This window comes from Meles meles, chromosome 20 (assembly GCF_922984935.1).
Source record: "Meles meles chromosome 20, mMelMel3.1 paternal haplotype, whole genome shotgun sequence".
Lineage (NCBI taxonomy): Eukaryota > Metazoa > Chordata > Mammalia > Carnivora > Mustelidae > Meles > Meles meles.
The window spans coordinates 8,720,920-8,740,105 of NC_060085.1; the positions used below are offsets into that span (position 1 = coordinate 8,720,920).

A 19,186-nucleotide genomic window follows, 5' to 3' on the forward strand; every position below is an offset into this window, starting at 1 on the left:
GAGCAGTGGGGGGAATGGCTTATTACTGATGTGCAAATACGGGTGAGTTTCATGGCGGCGGTGGGCACGAGCCCATCTGGTTAGAAGGGTCTGTGGGACTGTAGGGGAGGGGTCTCTCTTGTAGGAGTGTGTTTGAGACCCTGCTCTGACCCCAGGACCATGTGCCACTGTGTGAGGGCAAGTGTGCCTGCATCTGGTGTGTGACCACAGGTCAGAGTTTGTGCAGGAGAGATCAGGAGTAAATATATGGTCCCTCCTGTGTGACGGTGTATGGTTGTGTGCGTGAAGGCATTCTGGGGTCTGTGCTTAGCGGTTATGTGACCTTGCATGTCTTTGCTCCATGGTGCGATCATGAGGGAATGCGGGGGCTCTGGTCCTGAGTGGGAGGAGTCCCATACGGATGGATACCTGAGAGCCAAGAGCCTGATGGGTTAGGGTCCATCTGCCCATATTTAAATGTTGGGGGTGGGTAGAGCTACCCATGTCTTGTGTGACTTTGTAAGTCTTTGTGATAGTGTAGACTGCCCTCTGCGTTGCCGCAGTTGTGGGAGGTTGTGTTAAAAGAAGCTCAATTTGTGTCTGGGTCCACGGTGTGTCTTACTATGTGCATCCTTGTGGAGTGACACACCCTCACTCAGCATTGTGTGTGTGTGTGTGTGTCTGGAGCTGGGAAGGAGACAGTCACTGCGCCCTCCCCCAGCTTAGGTCCAAGATCCCTTGGACGGGCCAGTGACTAACTAGGACAGAGACAGGGAGGAGCGAGGGAGGACAGGGTGGATTGCTCCCCCTGCCCCAGGTAGCAAACTGGCAAGACTTCTCCAAACAAACTTCTGCGACTGCAGCGGGAGGGGGGGGGGGGCAGGGAGGGGCTGCCCACGCCCACTCCCCAGCCCCCTCCCCTCAGGGTCTGGCCTCAGCCCCACCTAACGCTGAAGTCACCCGCCCATTCTGTCCCTGGCCCGGTTCGTCTCTGCACCCTGCACCAGGTGAGAAGGGCCCAGGCCTGGGGGAACAGGATCCTGAGGAGAGACGGGTCCTTAGGCAGGAATCCATCAAACTCCTCGGGGTGGGGACTTAAGGGCTCTGAAGGCTGAAGGGGAATGGACAGATGAAAGGTCCAGGTGCGTCCATGAGAAGGGGGAAGGGACAGAGCCTGGGCAGTTAAGTCAGTCGTCAGTGGGTAAGCTGGGGGAATTGTGTAGGGGAGAGACCAGCCGGAGGAGAGGGTCTGGGGGACAGAGCCTGGGGAACTGGAGGCTTGGGGACTGGGTTTCCAAGGGTTTCAGAATGGCGTGCAGGGGTGGAGGATGGGCTGAGACTGGGAGCTGTAGGGGTGAGGTGGGGGACGGACAGGGATGGGACCTGAAGAAGGGGATCTAGGCTGGGGGAGAGCCAGAGTCCTGTGACTCTAGAAACTGAGGCGCTGGGGACTCAGTGGGGAAGGCTGTAGCTGGAGCCCAGGAAAGGGGGCTGGGATCGCAAGGAGGGTTGCTGGGGCTGATTCCGGGACCCAAGGGTCTTGGGGGTGGAGGGTGGAGGGGAAGGGCCTGGAGAGGTAGACGCCAGACGCTGGAACCAGGAACCTTGGGAAGAGGGAGGAGGCCTGCCAGAGGGGGCTTGGGAAGGACTGGGGGCTAGGGCCGGACTGAGCACGCTTGGGAGGAGACCGGAACCTGGACTCAGGTCGCGGCGGAGGAGACCATGGTGCGGGAGGGGACACCAAGCTGAGTCGGCCGCACCTCTCCGCCCCTGTCCGCAGCCCGGTGGGGGGGGCCGTTCCTCCGCCCACAGGCTGGGGTCCGCTTCAGCCCCCTCTCCTTCGGCGCAACGGGCCTGGCGCTGCGATGACCGTCACGTACACAGCCCGCGTGGCCAATGCGCGCTTCGGCGGCTTCTCGCAGCTGCTGCTGCTGTGGCGCGGGAGCATCTACAAACTTCTGTGGCGCGAGCTCGTCTGCTTCCTCGGGCTCTACATGGCGCTGAGTGCCGCCTATCGGTGAGGCGGCCCTGGGCTGGGGGGCGCCGGCCAGGGAGCGTAGGGAAGAGACCTTGGGTGTGTCCAGGAGGGAGGCTCTCCTGTGACCCCCTGCCCCCTCCCTCGCAGCTTCGTGCTAACAGAAGAGCAGAAGCGTTACTTCGAGAAGCTCGTCATCTACTGTGACCAGTATGCCAGTCTCATCCCTGTCTCTTTCGTGCTGGGTGCGTTCACTCCGGAGTTCCCCAGAAACCCATTTCCAGGCCTTTTGGAAACCCCATTCCTCAAAAGACTACCCCCTCAAATCCAACCCCAACAGACCCGCATTTCTACATCTTTCATGCCAGGTGTGGCCCCAATTTCCAAGGGAGACCTTGGATGTCACCTGGTTACAGTAAGCCAGGAGAGCTCCGTGTCACCCATAGGCTTATCCTTGGCCATCTCAGGGTCTCCCCCTGTGTCTGCATGAGACTGCTAATGGCTCCCTACATGTCCTGGGCCCCAGGGACCCCTCCAGTGGCCCCATATGACTCCATCCTCTCAAGTGCAGCCCGGAGGACATTTCTCTGACAACTCAGTGACTTCATGTGACCCCAGCCTCCTGTTTCAGGTCCCCACGCTCCCAACCCTGGGTGACAACCTGTCTTTGTGCCCCTAATACAGGCCCTGTGTCTCCATCTCCATACTGAGAACCCAATCCACATCCCAGGTGACAATCAGATAGCCAGGGTGACCCAGCCTGCTCTAGCCTCTCTGACCAGAGGGCTGCCCCCCGCCCCCAGATTCCCAGCCCAGTTGGCCCCGCGAGGTGGGTGGGTGACAAGCGTTCCCGGGTATCTCTGATTGCAGATCGTGTATCATCCCTCTTGCCACGACCTGGCCCTGGGATCCCCACTTAGCCCCCCCATTGCCGACTGTCCCGCAGGTTTCTACGTGACGCTGGTGGTGCACCGCTGGTGGAACCAGTACCTATGCATGCCGCTGCCCGACGCGCTCATGTGCGTGGTGGCAGGTACGGTGCACGGACGCGACGAGCGGGGCCGCCTCTACAGGCGCACGCTCATGCGCTACGCCGGACTCTCGGCTGTGCTAATCCTGCGCTCGGTCAGCACCGCGGTCTTCAAGCGCTTCCCCACCGTCGACCACGTAGTGGAGGCGGGTGAGGCTCCGCCCTGAAGCCGGGCGGGGGGCGGGGCTGAGGACGGGTGTGGGGGGGCGAGTAACCTCGCACCCACCCCGACTTCACCCCCTCCAGGATTTATGACCCGCGAGGAGCGGAAGAAGTTCGAGAACCTGAACTCGTCCTACAACAAGTATTGGGTGCCCTGCGTCTGGTTCTCCAACCTGGCTGCTCAGGCCCGGCGCGAAGGCCGCATCCGCGACAACAGCGCCCTTAAACTGCTGCTCGAGGTGGGCCCACCGGGAGGTCATTCATACAAAATTCCAGGGAAATTACACCTCCCCGGAATTGTGTCAGATGGCGGCCTGCCACGCGCCTCCCATGAGGCAGATTCCCAACACCATTACCCAGCAATCCCCAGGTGCACACTTATCTCTAGGGGGCCAACTCCCAGGCACATAGTACCCCTACCCCAGATGTACATTCCCCACTAAGTACTCTCCCTGGAAACCCAGAAGCGCACGCCCACATCTCACCAGGTAACCACTCACCTCCAACCCACGTACCTACCCACACCTGATCCCCATGTGTGCGCTCGCAATTCAGGCCCTCTCGTGACTTGTATCTGCACCCAGGAGCTGACTGTGTTTCGGGGCAAGTGTGGAATGCTCTTTCACTACGACTGGATCAGCGTACCCCTTGTCTATACCCAGGTAACCCTGCCATGCCTCCGTTTAAATTGGGCATCAGACGTTCTGACGCACTGGTCTCAAGGAAAGACTGAGGGCCAGCTAAGACCCCGTATCAGTGATGCCCCATCCTAGTCCTCGGCTCTCCAAGACCTCCTGAGACCGGGAGAATCCTGACCTGGTGACCCACCCCGCCCCCCCCAGGTGGTGACCATAGCTGTGTACAGCTACTTCCTGGCCTGCCTCATCGGTCGCCAGTTCCTGGACCCAGCTCAGGGCTACGAAGGCCACAACCTGGACCTGTGTGTGCCCATCTTCACCCTGCTGCAGTTCTTTTTCTATGCGGGCTGGCTCAAGGTGGGTGGGGCCCAGAGGTAGGGACCCCCCGGGGTGGGAAAGGCACGGGTACACAGGGCTCTACCAAACTATTCACTCCCCCTTCAGGTAGCCGAGCAGCTCATCAATCCCTTCGGAGAAGACGACGATGACTTTGAGACCAACTTTCTGATCGACCGCAACTTCCAGGTGAGACTCGGTTGTGACCAGCCTTGGCCCCACCACCCGTCTAGACTTGCCCGGGCTTGGACCCTCAACCATCCTCCTCTCTTTGGTCACTATACTTCTAACCCATCCTGAGGGGTCCACCCCGCGGTGCCCGTGCTGTGCCAGGCTCCACCCGGCCCCGCATGCCCACGCCCGCAGGTGTCAATGCTGGCCGTGGACGAGATGTATGATGACCTGGCCATGCTGGAGAAGGATTTGTACTGGGACGCAACCGAGGCTCGCGCCCCCTACACCGCAGCCACCGCGTTCCTGCTGCAGCAGCCCTCCTTCCAGGGCTCCACCTTTGATATCACGTGAGCCAGCGGGTTGTGCGGGCCCATCTGCGGGGCTTCTGGCCCTGAGGGGATTATCCAGTCGAAGGGGCTATAGGACACCAGGACAGGGCCAATTTGGAGACTTGGGGCTAAGACCTAAAGTCTGTGAAGACTAGAATAGGGGGTAGGGGATAGGGATCCGGGTCAAGATCTGGGACGGCTACTGACTAGGGGCAGACCTAAGCGCTAAGGCCCATGAGGATTGGACGGGCGGCCAGAGGCAGTGCCGGACACGCGGCCGTCACAACTGAAGCTTGAAGGGCTAAGTTTAAGCTTAGCCAAACCCAGAGGATGAAAGCAGGCTCTCCAGAGAAGGACCAAGGTCTTTTGAGATAAGTGGGACAAAGGTGTGGGTGGAACCAGGAGGACCAGCGTGTCTCGGTCTCTGTCAATCAAGGAGAGCAGCGAGGTCGCGACGCTGAACTACTGTCCGTCTGACAGGTTGGCTAAAGAGGACATGCAGTTCCAGCGGCTGGACGGCTCGGACGGACCGCTGGGAGAGGCGCACGGCGACTTTTTGCAGCGCCTCCTGCCGGTAGGCGCAGGCATGGCCGCGGGAGGCCTGCTCGGCCGGCGCCTGTCCCTAATGCGCCGCAAGAACAGCTGCGTGTCTGAGACGTCCACAGTCGCCAGCTGCGCGTGCGCAGGCGCCGCCGACGGCGCGGCCCCGGAGTGCGGTTGCGGGGACCCGCTGCTCGACCCCGGCCTGCGGGAGCCAGAGCCGGAGTTCCCCGTCGGTCCTGAGATGCCTGTCCCGGGACCTGCCCCCGAGTCCTTCACAACCGTGCCTATGCCCGCGCCGCGGGGACCGGCTCCTCCCTGGCTGCCCAGCCCCATTGGCGAGGAGGAGGAGAGTCTAGCCTGAGGCCCTCAGGCCTAGGATTCCCAAAGACAGGGACACAAACCCCGACAGGGCACGCAGGCAGCAGTTCGGGTCTGCATAAGCCTCGTGTGGACTCCACCTGTCCTATTTCGACCGGTTCCCGCCTCCTGCGCGCGGTCTGGCACTGGGGCTTGGAGCACCTCCTGTGCGCCAGGCACTGGGCTAAGGGTGAAGGATTCTTCCAGCTTCTTTGAACAGCCGGTCCTTCCCACCAGCTCTACTTCCCTCCCTCCACGGCCTGAGAGGACCCATCAGTGTGCCGTGCCTTTATTCTTTCCTTGAAATGGAGATGAGTGCCAACCTCATTGAGTTATGGGGATGGAATAACGGTTGTAGAGTATTGATCCATAATAGGTGCTCAATAAAATGTTAGTGGTTTTTACACAAACATTATTAGCCTGACTTTTCCTGCCAGGAATTAGACTAAGTGAGATTTGATAATTCTTCCAGATTCTTTGATCGCACGCAGCCTCCTTCTTCCCAAACTCTGCCCTCTGAAATGACCCCATCAGTGTCCATGGCTTTACTCATTCATTACTGTACCAGCAGGTCCCCAGATCACAGCCTACTCCTGTCGGTCTTGTTTTATGATTCTGCAAGTGACTTCTCTGCCCCAAGTCCCGGCATTCTCTGATATCCCTTCAGCGCTGCCAGTCTTAATTCAATCATAGGGTGAATTCACACGTCCAGCCGGGATCCCTCTCCAGATTCCAGACTGGGAGAGCCACCTGTCGGCTTGGTATCTCCGTGTGGCACCTTGAACAGAACATGCCCCCCACACCAGCTCCCTCTTGGCTCTCCAATCTTCCCCAACCTATCTGTTGGCTTTGTCCTTCTGGGTGATAGACCCAAATCTGGGAATCCTCTCCAACTCTTTCTCTTACCCCCTCCATGTCCACCTAACAGCAAACCCTATCAGCTCTGTCTTCAAATTGTATCCAGAATCCGACCATTTCCCGTTCTTCTAGGGCCCACATCTTTAAGCCCCCAATGTCACCCACTCACTGGGACCAGGGACCACTGCCCTTGTCTCCCAGCTCCGGCCCTAACCAACCCCAGTCTGTTTCTTCTACAGTAGCCAAAGGGCCCATGAACACCTAAGTCAGGTACTGTCCTTCCCTTCCTTAGGACCTATGTGATTCCCATGTCCCTTGGAATAAAAGTATTCCCTGCAGTTCACAATCTCCCTGCCCTCACTTCTCTCCCCTCCTCCCCTCAGTCACTCCACACTGGGCTCCTCGCTGTCCCTCTAACCACGAAGCAAAGCCTCATCGCAGGGCCTCAGGCATATCCTGCTCCCACTGCTTGGAACACTCTTTCCCAGATACCTACACGCCCCCCCCCCCCCACCTCCTTCAGGTCTCTGCTTAAATTACGTCACTTCCTTGGTGAGGCTGCTTCTGCTGGCCGTTTACTTAAAATCACCCCATCCCAAATGGATGTCCCACATCCCCATCACTTCTGACTGGTTGCTTTTTCTCTGTAGCACTTCTCACATCAAACACTTACTTAATTTTGTTTATTGTCTGTCCCCCTTCATGAGGAACGACAGCTTCGTAAGGCAGGAATTTTTGTCTGAAGCTTCTTCCAACAAACGACCACACGCCCATACAGTTACACAGACACAAACGTGGTTCTCACCTCCCAGTGGCTGCTGCCAGTCACTCATGCTTTAGTAAGAACACGAGCCAGGCCTTTCAAAAAGCGATGCTCTGAGTCCCTGACCCGTCTTCTCTCCCTCTCCTCAGCGCCCAGAGTTCAGCCAGGGCCAGATTGAAAATCTTTATTGTTTTTCTTCTCAAATATAAAAATCACTCTCTCCCTTGGCATCTCATTAACCTCAGGTTGAAAATCAAGGGTAAGAATCACATTGCTAAAAAGAACAGGCCCTCCCCTGACTCCTGCTCTATCCCGCACTCTTGTCCCATCTCAGAGAACAGAGGGCGGAAGTCATGACCTTAAGGCTCTCAGGCTGCTGACTGAGGCCTTCCTGATGCTGGGCCCCAGGTGAGCTGGGAGGAATCCAAGGCGGACTGAGCCCCAGCTGGCTGGGCAGGTGGCAGGATACCGAGGTCCGTCAGTGCTTGTCCGTGGGGCGCGTGCTCAGGGATGCTAGGCGTCCCAGGGGCCCCCGGCGAGTGTTGGTGGCCAGGCGCTGCTGCGCCAGGAATGACTGGGCGTGGGCGGGTGCCCGCTCCTCCCCAGCTCGCTGCTGCAGAGCCATGCCCTGGAGGAGGAAGAGGGGGGACGGTTGGGGTCAAGCTGAGCCCCACGGCACATCCCAGAACCCGTACTACAGAGACTCGCACTCACCATATTATACCAGGCACTGATGAGCAACTTTTCTTCCTGCTCCCGCTGACTTCGACTCTTCTCAAAGTCCATCTGCCAAACAGGGAACAGTCAGGGGCCTGGATGTGTTGGGGACAGTGAGAAGTGACAAGGACACCCACCTCCAGGTGCCGGATGCGGACGTCCCGCTCCCGGAGCTGTGTCCTCAGGGTGTGAAGTTCTGGGGGTGCCCCCCCCAGTGGCCGTTGTTTGGGTTCCAGGGTCTGTATGACCTAGGGTTTGGGAAAGACACAGGCAGAGTGACCTTGGCCTTGCAGGGTCTTGGACGCGTTGGGCTGCATTAAGCATGGTGCAGAAGTCTGTGATACGATGGGGGTCCGGCAGGTGCAGAAGTGGGAGGCAGAGAGGTGCACGCTGGTGGGAGGCCCGGGTTGGTGGGAGGCCCGTGGAGCCCCCACGGTGCTCACCGTGCGCGCCCTGTCCACGTAGCGGCGGTAGCGCTCTTCCATGGCCCGCAGGTCCGCATCCTTCTTCTGCAGGCTGTGCTGTAGCTCCTCGATACGCCGCGCTGCTGCGGGAACAGGGGGACCCCTCAGCTCCCCACCTAGCTCAGGGCCCTCCCGCCCCACCCAGCCGCTGCGTCCCACTCACTGCCGCTGTCAGCGGGCGGTTCCAACTCCTCGATGTATTCTCGCTTCCTCTGCAGCTCCAGATCCGCTTCATGCAGCTTCTGCCTGTGCGGAGGATGGGCAGCAGCAGGCTGACCGCTGGGCGCCCTTCCCTTTCTCCCACTGACGGCTACAGCCTTCCCCGCTGGCCACCGTGCACCTGCCCAGCTGCAGAGACCTGGGTGCCATCCCCCCAAGACAGAAGTGCTGCGCCTTGGTCCCATCATCTCCTAAGCCATCAGAGCCACAACCGTCCACGCCCCTCAACAGGCGGCCCCTGCGCCAGCCCCCTGTGCGTCCACTCCTCTCCATTCCCCAGCCCACATGCCGGCCCAGCCACCGTCACCCCGTGCCAACCTCTTCTACGTTCAACCTCAGTGCCTTTCTCCACCCAGCAGCCAGGGATCTTTCTAGCAGGCAAATCTCTTGGGGCAAAACCCCGAAGATCTAAGAACACTCCTTGTAGGAGATTATTATCGTGCGCTGGATATGGAGCTCGAGCTAACACCTAACCGTGAATCTCGGGCTATGGGGTCTACTAAGATTATAAGGGGATGTGCCCTCTACGTCCCCAATTCCACTTTGTCAACATATCTGCACAGAAGTAAAATGAAGCACATACGAGGTTTTACTTTGTTGCACTGTTTGAAATTGCAAATACCTAGAGAGAATGATTTTTTAAAAATATTTTATTTATTTACTTGAGAGAGTGAGCAAGAGAGACCACAAGCTGGGGGAGGGGCAGCGGGAGAGGGAGGAGCAGACTCCCTGGTGAGCAGGGAGCCGGATGTGGGACCGGATCCCAGAACCCTGGGATCAGAAGGCAGATGCTTAACCGACTAAGCCACCCAGGCACCAGAAAGAATGACTTATGTACGTTATGACATTCACAAAAAAATGTTACAGGTCAGCCCTCCTGGATTGGAATTTCACAGGAGAATTAAGCCCTGATGTTTCCATATATCCATCCTCTGTAAGGAAATAACTTTTTTCTGCACTCTGGGTTGGTACTAGCTACAATCTATCCTTCGCAGAAGTCAAACAAATCATTTTCTGTGAGGCCTAATTTCCCCATGGAACCCTAGTCAACAAGAGCTACTGTATTTATTGAGGCAAACACAAAAACAAAACAAAACAAAACAACAACTATTCATATGGCAAAATTTCCCAGCCATCTTCTTTTTTTTTTTTTTAAAGATTTTATTTATTTATTTGACAGATAGAGATCACAAGTAGGGAGAGAGGCAGGCAGAGAGAGAGAGAGGAGGAAGCAGGCTCCCTGCCAAGCAGAGAGCCCGATGCGGGGCTCGATCCCAGGACCCTGGGATCATGACCTGAGCGAAAGGCAGAGGCTTTAACCCACTGAGCCACCCAGGCGCCCCTCCCAGCCATCTTCTTAAGTAAGAAAAGCAGAGGGCAGAGTAGCAGATATCAAGTTACTTTTCATGTAGGTAACTGAGAAATCAGAATAAAAATTTATATTCATCTTCACTTACATTTGCTTAAAAAGTTTCATGAGAAAAAAAATCTCATGAGTTTTTTTTGTTTGTTTGTTTTGTTTTTAAGATTTTATTTGGGGCGCCTATGTGGCTTGGATGGTAATTGTCTGCCTTCATTTTGGGGCATGATCCCCAGGTGCTGGGATCGAGTCCCACATCAGGCTCCCTGCTCAGCAGGGAATCTGTTTCTCCCTCTCCCTCTGCCTCTCCCCTTGCTTGTGTGTGTGTGCGCGCGCTCTCTCTCTCTCTCTCTCAAATGAATAAATAAAATATTTTTTTTGGCTCAGATCATGATCCCAGGGTCCTGGGAGCAAGTCCCCAGCAGGGAGTCTGCTTCTCCCTCTGCCCCTGCCCTTCCCTCTTCCATGTTCACTTTTTTTTGCTCTCTCCGTCAAATAAATAAAATCTTTCAAAAAAAGTTTCTTTTTTTTTTTTTAAGATTTTATTTATTTATTTATTTGACGAATAGAGATCACAAGTAGACAGAGAGGCAGGGAGGGAGAGAGAGAGAGAGAGAGAGAGGAGGAGGAGGAAGCAGGCTCCCTGCTGAGCAGAGAGCTAGATGTGGGGGTCCCAGGACTCTGGGATCATGACCTGAGCTGAAGGCAGAGGCTTTAACCCACTGACCCACCCAAGCGCCCTCAAAAAAAAGTTTCTTAAAAAAATAAAATGTGGGGCGCCTGGGTGGCTCAGTGGGTTAAGCCTCTGCCTTCGGCTCAGGTCATGATCTCAGGGTCCTGGGATCAAGCCCCACTCGGGCTCTCTGCTCAGCAGGGAGCCTGCTTCCCCCTCTGTCTCTGCCTGCCTCTCTGCCTACTTGTGATCTCTCTCTCTGTCAAATAAATAAATAAAATCTTTAAAATAAAATAAAATAAATAAGCAAAATAAAACAAGAGGGATGCCTGGGTGGCCCAGGTCATGATCCCAGGGTTCTGGGATCTAGTCCTGCATTGGGCTCCTTGCTCAGTGGGAAGCCTGTTTCTCCCTCTCCCTTCTCCTCTGCCCTTCCCCCAACTTGTGCCCTCTCAAATAAATAAATAAGATCTTAAAAAATAAAATAGAATAGGGGTGCCTGCTTGGCTCAGTCCATTGAGCATCTGACTTGATTTCCACTCAGGTCAAGGGTCAGGGTCAAGGGATTGAGCCGTGGGTCAGGCCCTGTGCTCGGCTGAGTCTTGCTTGTCCCCCTCTCTCTGCTCTCCCTCCTCATGCTGTCTCTCTCTGAAATGACTAAGTAAGTAAAATTTAAAAATATAAACCAAATAAAATCATTTTTTCTTTAATTATTACTATTTTTTTTTTAGTAATCTCTACACTCAATGTGGGACTCAAACCCATGACTCTGGGATCAAGAGTCACATGCTGGGGTGCCTGGGTGGCTCAGTGGGTTAAAGCCTCTGCCTTTGGCTCAGGTCATGATCCCAGGGTCCTGGGATCGAGCCCCCGCATCAGGCTCTCTGCTCAGCAGGGAGCCTGCTTCCTCCTCTCTCTCTCTCTCTCTCTCTCTCTCTCTCTCTCTCTGCCTGCCTCTCTGCCTACTTGTGATCTCTGTCAAATAAATAAATAAAATCTTAAAAAAAAAAAAAAAGAGTCACATGCTCCACCAACAGCCAGCCAGGAACCCCCCAAATAGTTTTTTAACAGTGTAAAATGTAAAAAGTGAGAATCACCTTTGTTCCCCGCATTGTTCCACCCAAGCAGTTCATACTCCTTCCCTTGGCCCCTAAGACCCTACTTGATCTGACCCTTCTCTGTTTTGGCTGACTCGTTCTCCTCATAAATAAATCCCCATAGACAACAAATGTCCCCCACACCTGTGTCCCAGCTCCCTCCACCCCCACCAGGAATGCCCTCCCTCTGGGACTCACAGATGTTCCTCCAGCTTCCTCTTCAGCAGGGCGGACTAGGGGAGAGAACAGGCACTGGGTGAATGGGGGTCCAGAGGTCCCAACTCCTTCAAGGGGTGAGGGCAGGGGGTGCCACTCTGGGCCCACGGTACTTACAATCGACTGCAGAGGACATCGTGCAGCAGGGAGGAGAGAGAGAAGGGTTACGGGCCGGGGGGGGGGTGGTGGTGGGCAGGAGAGGGGTGCAGGAAGGGAGGAGGTGGGCACTCACATCCTCAGTCTTGCCCCCCTGCTCTTGCAAGGCCTTCTGCAAGTCCTCCACCTGCGCCCGCAGCTCCAACAGCTGCTGCTGGTTCAGCCTGCAGGAGTGTGGGACTGCTGAGTGCCTGCACCCGCCCTCTGCCCCCACTCACACGCCCCCTCCACGCGCGCGGTGGGGGGGGTGCCCTCCACCAAGTGGGTTCTCACCGCAGCTGCGTTTCCAGCCCGTGGCGCGCGCGGTTGGCGTCCTCCAGGTGGCGCTGCAGCTCCTCCTGCCGCTCCCGGTAGGCCGCCTCCTGCTGGCACAGCTGCTTGTTCTCCCGCTGAAGCCGCAGGAGCGTCTCCCTGCCGAGGAAGGGAGTGACCGGGGCTGGAGACGGGTCACCCCGCAGGCCTCCCGGGGCCCTGGCAGGGGCAGTGGGACGGATAGGTCTGGCAGAGGGACAGAGCCCTGGGAAAGAGCCCAGCCAGATCCCTGGGCCGGATCAGAGTAATGGGGACCCAGCGCCGGGGACCAAAATGGGCGGAGTTTTGAGCGGGGGCCTAAGGGTGGAGCCAGGCAAAGGCGAGCCTACGGTAGCGGGTTAGAACATTCAGGATCCCGCTGTGGCTGCGAGAAAGCAAGGCTGCGGAATGACAGACGCAGAAATGGGAAGAATTGGGCCGGGGGAGTTCATCTGGGCAAGACACGGGGTACTGAACCTAGCACGGGCTACACTGAGGACAGCACTACGCCCTGGGGGCACAGTCCGACGTGAGCGGGGCTGTGGGTAGGAATTTTGCTCGGTGAGTGGAGCCAGATGGGTTGGACCTAATTTGTGTCCTGAGGCTGGATCCTGGAGAGGCAAGCATCCCATAAGGCCTAGAGTGCCGACCAGGTAAGGACCGAATTAGGAATGAGTGGACCCAGGAGCCAGGCTAGGACCTGGGATCCCAGCACAGCAGGCCAGGCCAGTAGTAGGGGCGTGCACTGGGAGCGGGGCTGAGGGGTGGGCTCTGGGTGCGGACAGAGCTCTGAGCGACCCCAGCCTACCTCAGCTCCGCAGGTAGGATCTCTGCTGCTAAGTTTTCCACAGCTGGTGAGGTGGGATCCAGCGAAGGTTCTGGAGTATGTCAGAAACGTCTTCAGGTTGATGCACGGCTCCTGCCCCCAGCCCTAGGGTTCTCTTTCCAAGAATCATCTCTGGGGACTCAAGTTTGGCCCAGAGCCTGGCTTAACACAAGTCTCGATTCCAGCTTGACAGGGAGCAGTGACACCTAGGGTGAATTTGCCTTTGCCCCACCCTGATCCTGGGAGGTCAGCGCCTGCCTTCTGTCAGCCCTTGTCACCTCTCTCTGTTCTAGCCTGTCTCCAAAGTGGCCTAGCTCTGGCCCCAGCCTAGACAAGCCCTGGGGCGCTGGTTTTCTGTCTGCCCTAACAGCACCTTAGGGCCCCCCTTCCCCAGGCCCTAGGGCTGACAGTCCTCCGACTCACCAGCCTGGGTCAGCCCCCGGGGCTGGAGCTGGGCACAGCGCAGTTCCTCATTGGCCTCCCGCAAGGAGTCCCTCTCTGCCAGCAGCCGCTGGAGGCACAGGGTACAAGATGCAGTTGGAGGGAGGGCTGGCTTCCTGGGGACCGGGCTACGCCAGGATGGACAGGATGGGGCTTGGATGCGGGATTTCAGCCTCACCTCCTTCTCCTTCGTCACCAACTCGTACTTTTCCTCCAGATTTCGACACTCGAAGAGCCATTTCTCAGCCTTCATGGCCTCCTCCTGCCTTTGGCCCTGAAGTTCCTGAACCTGAACAGAGAGGAGGGGTGAGGAGGCAGGGCTGGAAGGTGGAGGCATGGGGCCGGAGAGGCCAGACACAGAGAACTTGAGAGCGGTGATGCTTCCAAGCCCAGGGAGGAGCCGGCATGACTGAAAGGCGCTACCCGAAATGAGGGACAGAGGGCTCTGGGGGCAGGGGCTCAGCCACCCCGAGAATGGGCCAAAGTGAGTGGGGTGAGGGGTCCAGCGGCCTGGAGCACACGGCCCCCGGGCTCTGCCCTGGTCTCTGCCACACCTGCCGTCGCTGTGCCTCGAGCTGGGCACGAAGCGAGCCGGCCCGGCGTAGCTCGTCCTCCAGCTGCCGGGTGCGCTCGGCGTGGCCGGCGTTGCGCTCCTCCAGCTGCCGCACCTGCCGCCTCAGCTCCCGCAGCTCACCCAGCCGGCGCCGACAGCTGCTCAGCGTGGCCTCCAGCTGTCCAGCACGCTCAGAGGACTGCCTGGGGGAGGAGGCAAGTTGGGAGAGGAGGCCTGGGTTTGGGCTCAGGGTTCAGCTTGGATGTTAGGCCCTCCAGGGTGGGGAAGAGGTCATGTCACCTGGGGATGTGTGGTAGATCGTCAGGGTCAGAAGTCAGCCAGGGCCTGGTGGTGTTGGGGAGTCATTAAGGGGCATAGAGGGAGCCCTAAGCACCAGTGGTTAGCCCAGGGTCACACTCAGGGATGGGGGGCAGATTGGGAGGATATGGAATGATTGAGGGGTTCCAGAAGGAATGATGGTGCCCAGAGGCTCTGACGAGCCTCCAAGGACACTTTGAGGTTATAAGGTGGCTACGGGATCAGTGAGGGCATGATAGGGTCATGGGGGGAACTTCAGGGCAGAGGCCTCTGTGGTCCTTTAAGGGGCAGTAGGGATTCACCAGACACTCTAACATTACAGGGGTGCTGGGGGTCACAGGGGAGCCTTCTGAGGTTACAGAAGGCATGGTGAGGTTTAGGAAGTGGTTGTTCTGGAGGCCCACCAAGTCCTCTGGGGCCACAGGGGTGCTATGGAGTCCTAAGAAGGGACGGTCCTATCATGAGGGGCACAGAAGGGTCATGACGGGTGGGAAGTCAGGAATAACTGCATTTTGGGTCCTGGAGGGTACAACAGGATCCTGCGGCACGATGGCATCTGGGCAGCAAGGGAACAGGGGTGGGCAGCTGGTAGCTGGGGTCGTGAGGATGCGCCAAGGTCTGGGGACTATCATGTGGGATCACAAGGGCACACTGTGGGGTCCTGGGGGGCACTAGGGATCCAGGAACCTTGGTGGTGTCCGGAAGACACGGGGGAGTCCAGGGACAGTACAGTGGGACTCAGGAGGTCCCCGTGAAGTCTAGGAGACACGGTGCAGGTTCACCGGGCATCTGGGGGTTTTCGAGGGACTGTGGCATCAGAGGGACACGGTGGCAACGAGCGTATGCGGTGAGGACCCAGGGACCTGCCACTCACCGCAGCTCGTCCATCTCATCCTTCAGCGCCTGTGCCTCCTGGGCCAGACTGGTCAGCGCCTGGTTCCGCTGCTGCAGCTCTGAGACCTCCCGCTCCAGCTCCGCACAGTGCAGGCGCTCGTCCTCCCTGCCGTTCTCCAGCCTGGGGGTGGGGGCGGGAAGAGAGGGACGCTTGAGGCCACTGGAGGCGGGCCGACCCCCTAGCCTGATGGCCATGGCCCCAGCTGACCGCACCTGAAGTTCTCCTCCTGCAGCTGCTCCAGCTGGGACTGCAGCAGCAACAGCTTCTTGGCAGTGAGGCCGGCGGCTCCCTCGCCCTCTGGCCGGCCAGCCCGCTCCCGCAGCACCGCGTTCTCCTGGGCCAGGCTCTGCTTCTCCTCGGCCAGGAGCACCAGCTGCAGGCAGGAGGCACACAGGAGCTAGAGTTCAGCGTGGGGAGGACAGAGTGGAGGGGAACGGAGGCGAGGCGAGCAGCTGGGCCCCAGGACTGCCTGCGCACCCCCACCCGCCACCTCACCTGCCGCTCCAGGTCCAGACAGCGCTGCCGAAGTTCATCCCCTTCATCGGCCTCCTCGCTCAGGAAGTAGTACCTTCGGGACTGAGGAGGGGAGTGGAGGGTGGGGAGGGGCGAGGAAGTCAGGGAAACCCCCTGCAAAGAGACTAGGGGGAGGCTGGTGCCTCTAGTGGCAGAGCGGAGGAGCCCAGAAACCCTCGCGACTTCACAGAGGGCTGGGAATCCAGGGCACTGGAGGGAAGGTGATGGGGGAACGAGGGAGGAGGCGAGGACCCTGAGGGATGGAGGGAGTCTACGCTTAAGGTCAAGTTCCTCCTCCTGAAGCAGCCCTGAGACTCAGCGGTGGGCTTGGGCCTTTAGCAAGGTCCCCCACCTCTTACCTGGTTATCAAAGTTCCCATATGTTTCTGGTGACAGGGAGTCAGAGGTGTCTTTGGTCATGAGCTGAAGCGGGGCAGGAGGACATGGAGATGAGCTGGGCCCTCTGGGGGTGGCTATGAAAGCTTCCACGCTCCAGCCTAAGGATCTCTCTATCCTCCTGTCCCCACCACCAGTTCTCCCCAAGAACCCCAGTCTAGAGGCTGCCTTCCTGCCATGGATCCAGCAGGGAGGCTGGGTCCTTTGAGGGTGCAAAATTGTGACTCCAAGCTGGGAAGAGCTGGCAGATACATGAGACAGGGAAATCTGGCCAGCTGAGTTCCAGGAAGAGCCCAGACCTTACCAGGCCTGAGCCTGTGCCCAGTGGCCTCTGCTCTGGTGTCCCCTCCCCTCGTGCTCTTCGCCACCGTGGGCGCCCCCACCTACCTCCTGGATGGCTTCCATTACCACATGCTGCACAGATTCCTCCAGTTTCATGATTCTCTGGATGTGTTCTGGGGATCAAGGTGGGGAACAGTGAAACCCAGGGACAGGGGGTGAGGAGGATTTCCTCGGGTCGTCCCCTGAGGGCCCCGAACCCGCATACCCTGCTTCTTCTCGCAACTGATGGCACAGCCAAGCACCAGCTGAAGCAACTTGCCAAGTTCTTCTGGGTCCGAAAACTCGCCAATGAGGCTCACGTCTGGAAGGTGCTGCTCCAAAACAGGATGTCCCAGGACCTGAGGACAGGGGGTGGGGGTGGGAAGAGGGGAGATGGCGGCTCACAGACACTTACCTCCTCCCAAACCAACCCCACCCCCCAAATCCTGTCACAGTTACTCACATCCTGGGAGTACTCCGCCAAGCTCTGTAAGATGGTCTTCAGGTTGCTAACCTAGGGAGGGGCCAGGAGTTGTGCCCAGGGTCCCAGAGTGCCCCAGAACAAGCCAGGCAGCCCCCATTCTGAATCTGCCTATCCCACCCTTTTCCCTCTGCCTCATTTCCCAATCCCTGCTCATCTCATCCTGTTTGGCACCATTCTCTGTCTGAATGTCCTCTCTCCTAGGGGTGACCTATCCAGTCACCTGCCCTTCTTGTCCACCTGCCTATCTTGTCTGCATGTTCCCAGAACCCAATCACTTCTCATCACCTGCCCTGCCACCCTTTGGCCCTAGCTGTCTTCATCTCTCACCCGGATTACTGCACCAACCTGGTCTCAATTTCCACTCTTGCTGCCTATTCCCCATTCCTCTCCAAGCAGCCAGAGGAAGCTTTTTCAAAGTCCAAATCCAGGTTGTGTCTTTCCTTTGCTAAAACCCTCCCTTGACTTTGCACAGCACTTAAAATAGAATCCATGTCCCTGCCCCAGCCTGCCCTCCTCCTGATGACCTCATCCACCATTCCTGCCCCCTTGTTTTCTGTTCTAACTGTCCTGCCTTTCCTCGACACCCCAAGCTTATTCCCCACTTTGCATCTGCTGTTCCCTGTGCCTGGAATCCCACTTCTCCAAATTTCGCATGGAGATCAACCCATCTGGAGTAACCACCCACCTAGCTGCCCTCTCTTGGGGCCCAGCTTTTATTATCTTCATAGAATTTACTGCCACTGGAAGTTAATGTTTCTGTGTGTGTGTGTGTGTGCACGCACTCGTGTGTGCAAGTTTTTGTCTTTGTTATTCCTTGCTGCACACCCAGACCTGTTCCATAAGAAAAGGAAAGAACAGAGTTGGCTGGTCACCAGACATGTGTCCCTCTTCCTAGCCAAGTCTGTCCATCATCCAGAACATGTGTCTGGCTGACCCATTACCCAGGACATGTCTAGCATAGCCTTCCCTGATTATCTCTTTGCCAGTCTGTCCCCCAGTCATGAGTCCACCTGTCACCTTCAGCCTCCAGTTGGGACCTGGGTCATCTGAGATGCCCTGGAGCCACGCCTCGTTGAACCAGGAAGGGTCTCTGGGGGCGAGAAGGTGGGATGAGCGCTGGGGGACCTTTTCCGGACCCTCCCCCCCTGTCCCACTCACATCTGGTTCAGCACATAGGCTATGGCGAGGCCACTGCTCAGATCCTGGGGGCTGGTACAGGGGGACGGGACGTGGAACGTCTGCAACTAGGGAGGAAGAGGAAAGGGTAAGGGCAGTCAGGGCCTGGGAGAAGAGAACCCTTTCCTTTTGCAGACTTTCCTGGTCAGCAGGAACAACGTTCACAGTTGGCAGGGACTGGCCTATGGCTTTCTCAGACCCGCTCCGCGGGGGAGTGGCCGCTGCACACCTGGGACTGGAGGGGGCGTGGCCTCACTTCACTTCTGTTCAACACACCCCGCGCGACCAGGGCAGGGCGGAACCACGAATCACCTGGTCTTTACAGGCCCCACGTGACCAGGTCAGCTCACCTGTGCCCTCTCCCTGTGTGACCCAGCCGCGAAGGGGTGGGGTCTCACCTGTTCTTTCCACGCAGACCTGCCACGTGACGGGGGCGGGTGCTCAGGCCAAAGTCCAACCGCCCTGCAAGCCCACCACCCTTTCCTCCTCCCAGCCCCAAGAACAGAGGAGTACACTTAGCGAAGGCCAAGGCTCCCGGGCAAGAAGAGTGGGCGCACACCTGTCCCTGGCCCCGCCCCCGACCTACCCAGGTGAGCAGAGACCCGCATAGCTCGGCCTTGTCCACGCTCATGGCTCCCGATCGGATTCGACCCCGGCCGCGGAGTCCCGCCACCGCAGCCACCTCCTGATCCGCCACCAGCGAGCGCCCGCAGCCCCGACCTCCCGCTCGGCCTAGAGCGCCGCCCCGCCCCGCCCCCTAGGCGTAGGCCCCGCCCCGGACATGTGATCTCCCGGCGCCGGGTCGGACTTCCAGTTCCCCCATCTTGGATCCGGGCGGTGTTCGAGTGCCCGCCTTGCCGCTAGGGGTCAGTCTGGGCCCAGCTTGCACATCCCAAGGGTGGCCCAGCTACCCCTCCTCCTTGTCTC

The 19,186-nt window shown here is 58.1% G+C and overlaps 2 protein-coding genes across 17 annotated transcripts; one reads left to right on the forward strand and one right to left on the reverse strand.

Annotated features, from left to right (window-relative positions):
• Positions 1-792: 792 nt before the first annotated feature.
• BEST2 (bestrophin 2) lies at positions 793-5,899 on the forward strand. 4 transcript variants are annotated; one of them, XM_045991368.1, is made up of 10 exons: positions 793-986; positions 1,760-1,996; positions 2,105-2,199; positions 2,901-3,134; positions 3,231-3,385; positions 3,731-3,808; positions 3,989-4,141; positions 4,229-4,309; positions 4,487-4,641; positions 5,104-5,899. In XM_045991368.1, the coding sequence occupies exons 2-10, from the start codon at positions 1,845-1,847 to the stop codon at positions 5,525-5,527; spliced, it is 1,527 nt and encodes a 508-aa protein (XP_045847324.1). In that variant the 5' UTR covers positions 793-986; positions 1,760-1,844; the 3' UTR covers positions 5,528-5,899. The 4 variants fall into 4 exon arrangements, with proteins under 4 accessions (XP_045847324.1, XP_045847326.1, XP_045847323.1 ...); XM_045991370.1 differs by lacking the exon at positions 1,760-1,996 and adding an exon at positions 2,639-2,684; XM_045991369.1 differs by lacking the exon at positions 793-986 and adding an exon at positions 2,639-2,684 and having other exon boundaries at positions 1,859-1,996.
• Positions 5,900-7,049: 1,150 nt separating this feature from the next.
• Positions 7,050-19,096, reverse strand: HOOK2 (hook microtubule tethering protein 2). 13 transcript variants are annotated; one of them, XM_045991693.1, is made up of 23 exons: positions 18,846-19,088; positions 18,658-18,676; positions 18,101-18,327; positions 17,063-17,113; positions 16,826-16,958; positions 16,666-16,733; positions 16,243-16,305; positions 15,866-15,946; positions 15,583-15,767; positions 15,350-15,490; positions 14,159-14,360; positions 13,783-13,893; positions 13,587-13,674; positions 13,146-13,215; positions 12,320-12,457; positions 12,123-12,210; positions 12,008-12,013; positions 11,873-11,907; positions 8,489-8,571; positions 8,305-8,408; positions 7,999-8,109; positions 7,859-7,930; positions 7,050-7,772 (listed from the first exon to the last, which is right to left on the reverse strand). In XM_045991693.1, the coding sequence occupies exons 1-23, from the start codon at positions 18,888-18,890 to the stop codon at positions 7,623-7,625; spliced, it is 2,271 nt and encodes a 756-aa protein (XP_045847649.1). In that variant the 5' UTR covers positions 18,891-19,088; the 3' UTR covers positions 7,050-7,622. The 13 variants fall into 13 exon arrangements, with proteins under 13 accessions (XP_045847649.1, XP_045847654.1, XP_045847645.1 ...); XM_045991698.1 differs by lacking the exon at positions 18,658-18,676 and having other exon boundaries at positions 15,583-15,743; positions 18,101-18,173; positions 18,242-18,327; positions 18,846-19,028; XM_045991689.1 differs by having other exon boundaries at positions 7,859-8,109; positions 8,305-8,405; positions 18,846-19,096.
• Between the last annotated feature and the right edge of the window lie 90 nt (positions 19,097-19,186).

Excerpts from the sequence above, each read along its gene's own strand:
- HOOK2 (XM_045991688.1), bottom strand. The coding sequence starts at position 18,890 with ATGAGCGTGGACAAGGCCGAGCTATGCGGGTCTCTGCTCACCTGG. Across the intron at positions 15,947-16,242 it reads ATGGGAACTTTGATAACCAG|TCCCGAAGGTACTACTTCCT; the intron begins GTAAGAGGTGGG and ends TCCCCTCCTCAG. Across the intron at positions 15,491-15,582 it reads CTGCAGGAGGAGAACTTCAG|GCTGGAGAACGGCAGGGAGG; the intron begins GTGCGGTCAGCT and ends CCCCACCCCCAG.
- BEST2 (XM_045991368.1), top strand. The coding sequence starts at position 1,845 with ATGACCGTCACGTACACAGCCCGCGTGGCCAATGCGCGCTTCGGCGGC. Across the intron at positions 3,386-3,730 it reads CCCTTAAACTGCTGCTCGAG|GAGCTGACTGTGTTTCGGGG; the intron begins GTGGGCCCACCG and ends ATCTGCACCCAG. Across the intron at positions 4,642-5,103 it reads GGCTCCACCTTTGATATCAC|GTTGGCTAAAGAGGACATGC; the intron begins GTGAGCCAGCGG and ends TCCGTCTGACAG.